The sequence below is a fragment of the Triticum aestivum genome, chromosome 3A, assembly GCF_018294505.1.
Source record: "Triticum aestivum cultivar Chinese Spring chromosome 3A, IWGSC CS RefSeq v2.1, whole genome shotgun sequence".
Taxonomy (NCBI): Eukaryota; Viridiplantae; Streptophyta; class Magnoliopsida; order Poales; family Poaceae; genus Triticum; species Triticum aestivum.
This window is the reverse complement of record NC_057800.1, coordinates 629485000-629495974: the sequence shown is the minus strand read 5'-3', so window position 1 is coordinate 629495974 and position 10975 is coordinate 629485000. Positions and strand designations below refer to the sequence as shown.

The following is a 10975-nucleotide window of genomic DNA, read 5'->3' as shown; positions in this document are numbered from 1 at the left end:
GTCCATAATAAGTGTCATGGTGAACTAAAATCACGACATTTATTATGGATCGGAGGGAGCAGTAAAAGAGCATCAGCGCTGCTTCCTCCTTTTGGCGTGTTTTCCTGATCCAGTTTTCGTATGGAGTTCTTTACCGGCGATATAATTATTTAACCTGCTAGTATTTTGGAGTGTGGAGTTCTTTATAAGTGATATCAAGTTTTATTTAACAAAATTGAATCATAATTTGTGAGAGCTTCTCGGGTGCGGCTAATCTGCACCCGGGCTCATCTGCACCCACGTTTAGTAAAAAATTCAAAAAAAATACTAGAAAAATTCAAAAAATTCCAATTTTTTTTGTGGTGGTAGATAATTTGACGCGTGAGGTGCGCTCCAAAAATCAGCTCATTTGAGCATCTGAGCAGCTCTTGACAAAAAAGACAAAATCAGGGTCTGTAAAAATGTATACTGCTCACGTACTGTTTTGACCCGATTTGTCTTTTTTGCCGAGAGCTGCTCAGATGTCCAAATGAGTTGAATTTTGGGGCGCACCTCACGCGTCAAATTATCTACCACCACAAAAAAGTTTGGAATTTTTTGAATTTTTCTAGTATTTTTTTTGAATTTTTTGCTGAGAGGGAGCAGATGAGCCTGGGTACCGTTTTGAGTTTTCCTTCTCCATGTGCTGTGTTTGTATTATATCATGTGATATGGTTGGTTTCAAGACTGCTTATATTAACAATTACATGGAAAGAAATGTTGATTTCAATTTCCTGGCCTAGTAAGTTTACTTGATTCGATCGTCCAAAAATGGCGTGAGTGTCGTAGAAGATTTGCACGAGAGGCACGAAGTTTGAACATAGTTAGAGCATCTTTCACCGATCCCCTAAAACCGGTTAGAGAAGTAAAATAACGGTTTACTCTTAACCGGCACCTAGCCGAAGTCCTAAAGTCTATAGTATTTTGGCAGCTCCTACAAATCAGGTGGCTCGTTTTTTCAGTTTTAAGCCGCCTAGTTAGCTGTCCGATTTGCTCAACTAGGATGTATTAGAGGTAGAGCCACTCGATTCCTCCTCAATCATCGCTCATGTCCATGGGTCACGCACCATAGCTTCTCGCCGGCGAGTAGCACTGCCGTACTCGACTTGTCGTGCCGCCGGTAGCAATGCCCCACCCCATTGTAGCGCCACAAGATTCCGTGAATCTACAACATTGCATTTAGCAACGAGAGAACCTTTTAGGATCAGCAATAATTTGTTCCCAGAGTACTGCGTGTTTATTTTTTTTCTAAATATTACTGCTAATTATAAAAATCTCACCAGTGACAGGTCCATTTAGGTCAATTGAAATTGTTGTCTCGTCTTCATCTTCTTCTTCCTTCGACCAAGTTCGTCAAGCAGTCATCGTAAATGGAAACGACATGGAACAGAAAAAGGGCAAACAGGCAACCTGTCATCCTCGCTGGGAGTGATCCTCAGATGGATTTCAAGGTTATACTCCCTACATAAGGCGCACAACACTTTTCAAAATCAAACTTTGATCATAAATTATAATTCACATTTGGCTGGTCTAATTTATGGCTTGAAGGGAATATGGTTTAAATATTTATTGTCTCAGCAATACATTACTACTCCCTCCATAAACTAATATAAGAGCATTTAGATCACTAGTACATTTATTATTAAAAAGAAGTCATTACTAGGAAGAGAAGCAACGACTCATAAAATTGCAAAAGAATCCACGATTGCAAATGAACAGGTAACTCGGAAGCAAACCATAGCAGGCTAAAACGATACAGATGAGCTGGCAGCAGTTTACAACCATCACACAAGATACAGGCAACAATCCTTGGTCATGGGGCAAACAAAGACAGGTCCACATAACAAACTTGAAAAGTTTAGAAAGAAAGAGGGGCCATCACACTTTTTCCAGGAAGAACTGCTATATGTTCTGCATCTGGGAGAAAGAAATCCTAATGGTGGATCCCTCCAGCTTGCTCGCATGCTTACAGACCAGCGCTTCGGTCGCCTCTTCCTCGCTCTCAAACTGCACAAGAGCCTGCGTCTTGCCACTCGCCTCAAACAGCTTTGACTTGACGATGGTGCCATGCTCACCTAGGTGTTCAAGGATCGTGTCCTCGGATATCTCTGGTGAAAGCGCTGAGATGTGGATGATCTTGGTTGGAGCACAGCAATGGCGGTAGTTCTTAGCCACATTACTGTTGAACCGGTTAAGATTGGAGGTTGAGTAGTCATGTGCATCAGGAGCAGGGGTAATGCTCGGGTACTTAGAGAAGTTCACTTCCAGTTTCTGCCCAAGTAACATTGCTCCCTGTAGTAGGAAATAAATTCCAATGGTATCAAGGGTGATATATACCACAAACACATAATGAGGTAGGACGAATGAATGAACTAAGGTAGGAGTCGAGTGACCACAAAGTACCTTTAAATAGTGTATAGCAAGCTCAGCCTGAAGCCCATCAGCCATCTGGACAAGGGCATGGTCTGGCTTGTTGCGGAGTACCTTGATTCTCACTATATTTCCATAAATAGAAAATAGATTGAAGAGCTTATCCGCATCGACTTTCTGCAGATAAAGGTAAGATAAACGAGATAATTATGATTTGAACAACTTGGAGAGTGCATGGCAAGTTATGTCTTACTTACATCACTGTTCAAGTTGCTAACTATAAGTGTGCAGCGATCATTGGTACCAGTCACTCCAGGAGGCAATGTTCCGCCAAATGCAGCAGCAATCACTGCAGCCTGCCCCATCAGATATAAAAACATCGTAGCAGCAAAAGCAGATGCTTTATGTGAGATAATGATATCGTTTAGCAAAGCACAGAATGAAGCAGTAAAAACTAACACAGTGCAGAATTGGGACGACTTGAAAAAATACAAACCTGTCCATATGCAGCTGTAGCCCGGAAAGAAGATTGAAGGAAAGAAGTTAATATACTTTTAATAAGATGACCAGAGTGAATAATGAAAAATGTGAAGGAAAATTGCAATGTCTTACCTCCAGGCTGTTGGAAACCAAAAAGGCTAGGATCATTATAACCAAGCTGTTCAAAGTAATAGACAAAACAGAGGCTTAATACTTAGCTTACGCACTCAAATGATCCAAACAAAAATGCAACAAACATTAGATAGTAGAAACAATAATAGAAGACACGAAGGAGTAAATAACTACCTGAGAGGATCTTGGGCGTTGCTCTGTGGGCAAAGATGGATTTGTGAAATCTCTGAGGAAGAACAACAGAAATAAGCGGCTTTCAGAATCTATATATAACAAGGAATAAAATAAATGTATAATTACATACAATATTCACTTGAGAAACCATAATGTGCTTGAATCTATTATGGATGGAAGCAACTTCTACTAGCTGCTCAACCAAACTAATAAAAAATAAACCAAACCAAACTTATAAAAAATAAGTCATATTACCTAGATCTATCATTGTTGTAGTGAACTTGCAACTCGCTGAGACTGGGAATTCAAGAAAATAAGATCAGGCTCAGGAATTAAATGTTACAAAGAAAAACAGGGGAACTGCTTGAAGACATACTTTGAGTACTGAATATCTAGCTGGCAGCAACCATCATAAATGTTCCGTCCCTGAAATTATTTATTTTGGTGGATGTCAAGAGATTCATAGCAAAAGCATCTGGACATTAAGTTCTGAAAGTTGTATATGCAACAGGAGACTTACATGCAAAGCACCAGCTGCTTGTATTGCACTCTGGCGTGACTGAAACTGTATAAGGGCTTGAAAACCTACATCACCAAAAATGAGTACTGTAATAGCAAATACGAGTCCTTCTATTCAACATGTGGCAACTTATTGATAATTCTAGTGGAAAAGGATAGGTTCTACTGTGCTAGGAAATGGCTAGATTTTTAAAAAATATATGCAGTTGAAAGCAACATGAAAAACACATCGTCAATTGCGTGATACTAAGAAGAAAATAAGCATGCATGCAATACAAGAAGAGTGAGAATTAGAGACGGGAAGAATCTGACCAGCAGTCTTTTGAAATGTGACAATCTTCTCCACAAATCCATAAGGAGAAAACACTTGATGAAGCACCTCGACGGTCATAGGATAGAGCATATGATGAACGGTAACTAAGAGAATTCGGTTGGGTTCATCCTGAGGCCCAGCAGCAGACGAGTACCGAGAAAGAATAGAGGAGAGAGAGAGAAGAATGAATAGAGAAGAATAGGTATCTAGTTGGAATAGAAGAGAGTAGAGAGAGCATGTAAACTAAATCAGTAAGCTACAGCAAATGATGAAAAAATAGGTGAAAATAACAACAGTATGAAAAGTTAGAACATTTTATATTTAATGACTTATTTGACTTTTCTTTTAATTTCTTAATTAATCAGTAACAGTAATATTACATGGTTGCTGGCACGATAAAAGAATTTTTTTAGCAGCACACTATGAAAGGCCCGAACAATAAAAATAGATTTGAGCAAGCTAGCACCTACTTCATGGGAAGACATACACATTATGTCCAAGAATGTATATCACAACGAACAATTCAAGGCCCAAAAGATACACTACTAACTGATAAATGGATGCAAGTATGCAACTAAACCATCATATGCAGTTTGGTAAGAGCTTATAAGCTTCAAAGTTCTGAATAAGGGACACCTAACTTTCTAATGTGTGATGATCTTTTCTAAGAAAATGATGATTTTTTTTCTTGCATCAGTACCTCATTACATTGTGCATATAATATTTTTGAAAAGCCAGCTGCTCATTTTTGAACTCTTGGTCATTTAGGTTGGTATATACCGTGAAGCAAGAAACCACAATGTTATATTAGAGAAGAGCAACCCACACTCTAAATAGAAGGAATGAAAACAGGCCAATATGTTTACATGCAGAGATCATAGATTACAGAAATGCACAAAACTGCTGATTACCTATAGAAGAGCAATCATGCTAATAGAGTATAGAACCCAAAGTGCAACTGGATAATTATGTACCTGATCAGGATTCCGTCCATGAGAGCTCTGATCAGTAGTCAGTTCCTGGTGAGATGAGTACTGCAAGTATACGTTTCTTCCCCTGATATGGCATGAAAACTGACATCACTATCTGATTTTGTAAATTATAATGGAAGCATAGCAACGTTAAGTAAAAAATTAATGGAAGCATAACAACATTAAGTATGACAATGACATAACTCTCCGCTATTGTGGATAATAAAAGCAACACACAGAAACATAACTCAAAAAGTAACTCTAAAGACAGAAAAACGGCTGACAGTGAAGCACAAAGAGGAAAATCTTAGGACGCACCCACATCAGGTCCAAGAAGAAGATTACCTCACGCTAGGTTGAATCGTAGTGTAGTATTGGATGGCGCTAATTGAAGCAGACAGGTCCTCCATCTGGACAAGGGCCTGCAGTAGCAGCGGCACAAACGCCACATTAGAATCACACAAAACTGCAAGCGCGCACCCACCTAGGATGAGACCGACAGGGCACCTGGTTCTTGGTGCGCAGCATGACGAGCTTGGCGACCGCTCCAAACGGCTGCACCACCTGGAGCAGGTCGGTCTGCACGCAACGAGAAGACCGAAAAGATCAAACTTTGAACCGGACAACAGAGCCATCCGGGCGAGGAATTCCGCCGAGCAGCTCGGGAAAAGGGGGGCCAGGATTCACTCACCTCGGAGATCTCATGCCCGACGTTCCGGATGTGGATCACCCTGGAGGGCTCGGCCATCCTTCCCCCAGACGCAGGAGCTGCAACCGAAGGCAGCAACACAAGAGCAATCCAACGAAGAACAGATTAGTCCGCCACTAGGGTTCGAGAAACGAGCTGGTTCGATCCGTACAGCATGGGAGGCGAGCGCGAGAGGGGGCGGGGAGGAGCCGTACCTTGGCCTGCTAGGGTTTTAGCGGTTGGGCGGAGGATCTAGGGTTTAGCTCGCTGCGGGGATCGCTCGGTAAATAAGACGGGGGAGAGGAGAGGAGGGGGGAGGGGAGGATGGACGGATGGAGAACCGGGGATTTGAGAGGAGCCGGATTTGTTTGGATTTAGGATTAGGTGGGCGAGCGCACCCCTGTTTCTGTTTGACGGGGGCAGAGGGCTTTGACGGCTGTACGCACGCACTCGTCGAAGCAAGGGTCCTGTCACCTGTGCCTTTGCGCGCTTGCTTGGGGCCTGTTTGATTTCAATAAATCATCGATCTCCTTTGGTTCATAGGATTTCTATAAGGAAATTTTAAAGGATGGAATTTTTGTAGAAAAAAAATCCTTTGATGACCTTTGGTTCAAAGGAATAGAATCTTATTTATGTATAGGATTTCTTCCTTTCCTTCATGTTTCACAGGAAAAGAAAAAAGAAGTCAGACCTCTTGGAAAACTCCCCTGGCGTGAACGACGTGCGATTCAGCAACTATTCGCTCGCTTTCTTTCGATCGCTCACGTTGCTCCTCCGTGTAGAAATTAGGGACAAAACCGAGCCCATATCCATCCATCCCCTACTCTCACACAGAACGATGCAACCGGCAAGGAGGACCGCGGCGGACGGCCGAGCAACACGCCCACATCCGGACGGCGGCCAGCTAAGTACTAACACCGGCAAGCTAGAGAGCATATACCGCCGACCTGCTAGTCTTCAAGCCGCAGCGGAATCAATCTGCCGCAAATATCTTCAGATTTAGATCGATCTTGCCTTGTCTCCTCATATTGGGATCTGGTGCTAATTAATGAAGAAATAGTCCAGTCCAGCTTGCCGGTATGAGCTGCCCCAAGCAATTTCCCGTATGTTGAATCTTTAGTTCTTTCCCTCTACAAAACTAGATACCCCGCGCGTTGCCGCGGAACACATGCTAAAATCATGAGATAAATGCGTGAAACATTAGTTGAAAAACTATAGATTAGAAGTCCACATGAATAAGAAAAACAATACAACTTGTGTCCAAGCACTCATGATTAATAGTATAAAGATAAATATGCTCTTGCATCATTTCTAAATGATGTTGTTTTCCATAGAAATATGGACAATTAATGAAAAATTGTATTAAATGGGAACAACCCAACATCACAGATAACGTAACGTGATATAAACAACATAACTTCAAAATGTTACATCTTATCTCAAGTACATAAATGTACTATATGGCACACAAATGAGAGTCAACAATAGGCAGAGGCATTCCATATAAGGTGGTTGAAGTCTTGGAGATAGTAAATTTTCCTTTCAGATGGTATTGCGTACATTATGCTTTTTTGCGAAGGTATTTATCTCATCCTCTTAAGATATTTCAACGGAGTTGAGCTGATCAACTCTTCAGTAGTCTATTGTTTCATGTATACCTTTGTATTATCAATAGCACTCTTCCTGCGAAAGAGTTGAAGACCAAAATCTTGTTGCTATGGGTCGAAAAGAGTGTCTTCTAAGAATTCAAGTGTACTAATCCCCGAAAAATGCTACTGGCATAATTACCTTGTACCAAACATATGTTCAGATCTGAAATGCACCAACTATATAGTTGTCAATATAAAAGTGTCCCAGGAGGTGGGCAAAGAAATTGAGCCAGAAAATTACATGAACTTTCTTGATTGGGCCTCGAATAAATGGAAAAGTCAACGACAAATCCAAAAGACATGAGGTTCAGTCTCATTGAAACAAAATCTGAGACATGAGGTTCAATTTCATTGATAGTGTTCTGTAAAAAAATCCATGAGAGAGAGGTGGGGGTGTAGCTTGCCTTGGAGTGAAGCTAAACATGATAGGGAATCCATGGCGCTGCTATAAAGAAATATATTTGATATGCGGATGGGAATATGACAGTCCACGTCCAATAAGTCGGTGCATTGGCAATGCTCCTGCCATTTCCATAAGAAAAAACAGGATTAATACATATTCTACCCTAAACTATAATTAGATACTGATGAAAAAACATTGAGTAAATCTGAATCACCTGCGAACATATCATGCAATAGACCAAGAAAAATGGAGTCATGCTTATAGGTCAATAAATGAAAAATAGGGATGTGACTTACAATATTGCATCATTCTCCTTGTCTTCCTCTCATCATTTGCAAAGGTTGAACAACAACTGGAAAATAAAAAGCAAAAGGCCGAGTTTAGTAGCGAGGCCAGCTGTGGCGTACCTGGTCATTGAAGTTGAATTGGGTCTGCTGAGATTGGATATTCACTTGTATGAATAAAACTAAAACAATATAACGAAGGAAGAGACCAATTAGCACGTCATGCTCGTTTCCCATAATATGCTGACATGTAAATCACGGCGTGGAACCCAAATCTAAACAAAAAAGGTAAGGTGGGACTCACCAGTGTCATCCGGACGACTTCAAAGGATGATGTGGCTGGCGGTGGAGAAGTTCCTAATGGATTGGTATCCATCAGGGTAAGCCACCTGCAGCTAAAACTGCGAATCATGTCCTTAGGCACAGTTGCGTGAAGGCAAGGGCGGGCGGCACAGGTAGGGCCCGAAGCAGAGGAGGGTCGGGCGCACGTACTCAATCCGCTGCCTGGGGATGGCCGATTCAGGTGCATCGGAGGCCGCCTGCGCGAGCAGGAATCAGTTGCGCGGTGATGGCTTGCAGGGCCGTGGCGGGAATGATTGCATCAGGGCATCAGGCAACTCCAGCTCTTGTCGGCGTTGATGGCAGGAGCGAGGAGGCGGGGGCAGGCCAGTGATCCATCCCGCTGGAACCCGGCTGCGCCGAGATGGCCGTCTCTGATTCGTCCGAGGCCGCCGGTGCGAGGATGACCCAGAGCAGAGCCACAACGTGAGGGAGCTTCCCCACTCTCACCACCTGCGTGCTAGTCCACCGGCGCGAGCAGGGCTCGGAGAACAGCAAGGTCGTGATGGAGCTCCTCCGGCTCTAACCACTGGCATGGGGAAAGATTTGAGGGAAGATTGGGAGGGGAAGAGACGATAGACACGACCTGGAGATTTTTTTCTCTGTTAGATATAGGAGTAGTAGATAAGCTGTGGTGGTGCTTCGGTTTGTAATTAGTGAAAAAATGCAGAAAAATGAACCATTAATGGGAAATCAAGGCTAGTACTCCACCGGATGCAGTAGTATTGCGTGTGCGTTTTAGTAGGCTAGAAGGCTAAAGATCCGCCCCTTCGGTGACCAGGGGAAAGACAACACAAGATTTGTGATTGGTTGGTATCTGATGACATGGCATGCTTTGTTGGACCCTTTGCATGTTAAGAGAATACCTTATAATGGGGAGCAACTTCTTAAGAATGTAAGATTTGAATGGATTCAAACCCTTTTTTATGAGCAGAGTGTTCACCTTTCCTGCACACTTTATTTTTTGTCTCACAGAGTCAAAGGTGATTTTGCTAATCACTGTTTATAACCTCTACTTCATAATAAAGTAACAAGTAACAGTACATATTTTACCATCTCACTAGTCCCATTACATGTCTAGTTGCTTCAAACTTTGAAGAAGTAACAGTACAGATTTCACTAACGGCAAGTTGCTTCAAACTTTGGAAAAATATTTATTTATGTTTCCTACGTGTGTTCATATCCTTTGAATCAAAGGGCATTTCATTTCCTATTTCTATGGTCTGAGCACTCATAGGATTTAAGATGCATGCACCTCATTTCCTATACTTTTCCTATTCATATGCAATTCCTATCCTATGAACCAAAGATAGCCTTATAAGTTAGGTGACTTAAAACCAGTGATTTATAAGTCACGCCTGTTTGGTTGTCACCTGACTTATAAATCACCTTACCACACCTTTCCACCTTGTTTTTTATGTAAAGGCAGTGTGACCCACGTAAAAGAAGGTGACTTATAAGTTTTAAGTTGGGGTGGAGTAACTTATGACTTATAAATTGGGGTGACTTATAAGTTGAGTTTGTTTGGTAAAATAAGTCATTTTTTCACTTTTCGACTTATAAATTGGTGACTTATTTGGAACCAAACATGCCCTTGGTTCCATTGGGGAAAAATGATGAGAATTTTGGTAGCAAAAAATATCGTGCCCGACTGCTCTGACTTCGTCGGGATGCTCTCCGCCTCGTGCTCCAGGACACCAGGGGCGTGACGGCACGTTCCCATTCGGGTCGGGGAGTCAGTTGACATCGGGGATATTGTCAACTTCCCTTTGCCATTTTGCTAGGGTTCGGGATCGGTTGCAGGTCTCGACCTCGTCGTTCAAAGCGTCGTCGCAGGTGCGCCATGGGCGGGGTGGTGGTACACGGAGAGATTTGACTGTGGTACATGCCGGTAGGGTGCATGCAGCCGAGTCAGGGATCTTGGGAGCGGGCCCAAGCTCGAGTACGGCTTCCCTCCAACCATGGCGGATGTGCGATACGTGGGGTGTGATCCAACCCATCATGGGACTGCGGGGAGCACGACTGGTGGTATATATTTCAACCCTTTCCAAATAGCAAAGTCACGACCTGAGGGTTCAATTGTAGTACCTCCAAGATAATCTCCCATAGGAGAATAAACTGAACCAAGCCCTCAGAGAGCAGCTCCCCTCAATGTCGGCAGCCCAGCGATGCAACAACAGTCCATCCTTGACCGCCCAATAATACGAAGTAACACGACTTGTCACCATTGGGGAGATTTCTGCGACACGACGCTTGAAGCGTCCGATCTTTCTTAAAAAACACTTTGTCCCCTGCACCCGCATGACAGCGCACCAAAAAGTGAAACGGGTCCTTCACCCGTGAGTCTACGGCCATCGGAAGCCCTGCCATGGCCTCGACGGATCGGTATGGTTAAGACACTTACATCTCAATCTCAACGTTAAGCCATGCAAACGGATATCCACTACTCCTCGTCTGCCAAGAATTTTCGGTCTGCAAACTCTATGCCATGCCATCACACATTTTCCTCTGTGGATTTCCTCAGAACCCTCCCAAAAAACACATGACACCTTTTATCCGCTCCTTCGAGTGCGCATATGCGAGGATACCAGGAAGTGGGTGCTAAGCCTGCTCTGTTCAGTTTGGTTCACCTGGT

General features: G+C 42.9%; 1 protein-coding gene across 3 annotated transcripts; it reads right to left on the bottom strand.

Moving 5' to 3' along the window:
* Positions 1-1745: 1745 nt before the first annotated feature.
* Positions 1746-6120, bottom strand: LOC123062729 (polypyrimidine tract-binding protein homolog 3). Of its 3 annotated transcripts, XM_044486369.1 has the most exons (15): positions 5881-6119; positions 5669-5745; positions 5485-5556; positions 5323-5399; positions 4981-5062; positions 4006-4135; positions 3695-3759; positions 3551-3600; positions 3430-3471; positions 3175-3226; positions 3001-3046; positions 2885-2898; positions 2646-2744; positions 2422-2565; positions 1746-2310 (listed from the first exon to the last, which is right to left on the bottom strand). In XM_044486369.1, the coding sequence occupies exons 2-15, from the start codon at positions 5723-5725 to the stop codon at positions 1921-1923; spliced, it is 1320 nt and encodes a 439-aa protein (XP_044342304.1). In that variant the 5' UTR covers positions 5726-5745; positions 5881-6119; the 3' UTR covers positions 1746-1920. The 3 variants fall into 3 exon arrangements, with proteins under 3 accessions (XP_044342304.1, XP_044342303.1, XP_044342305.1); XM_044486368.1 differs by having other exon boundaries at positions 2885-3046; positions 5881-6120; XM_044486370.1 differs by having other exon boundaries at positions 1746-2565; positions 5881-5915.
* Positions 6121-10975: the final 4855 nt, after the last annotated feature.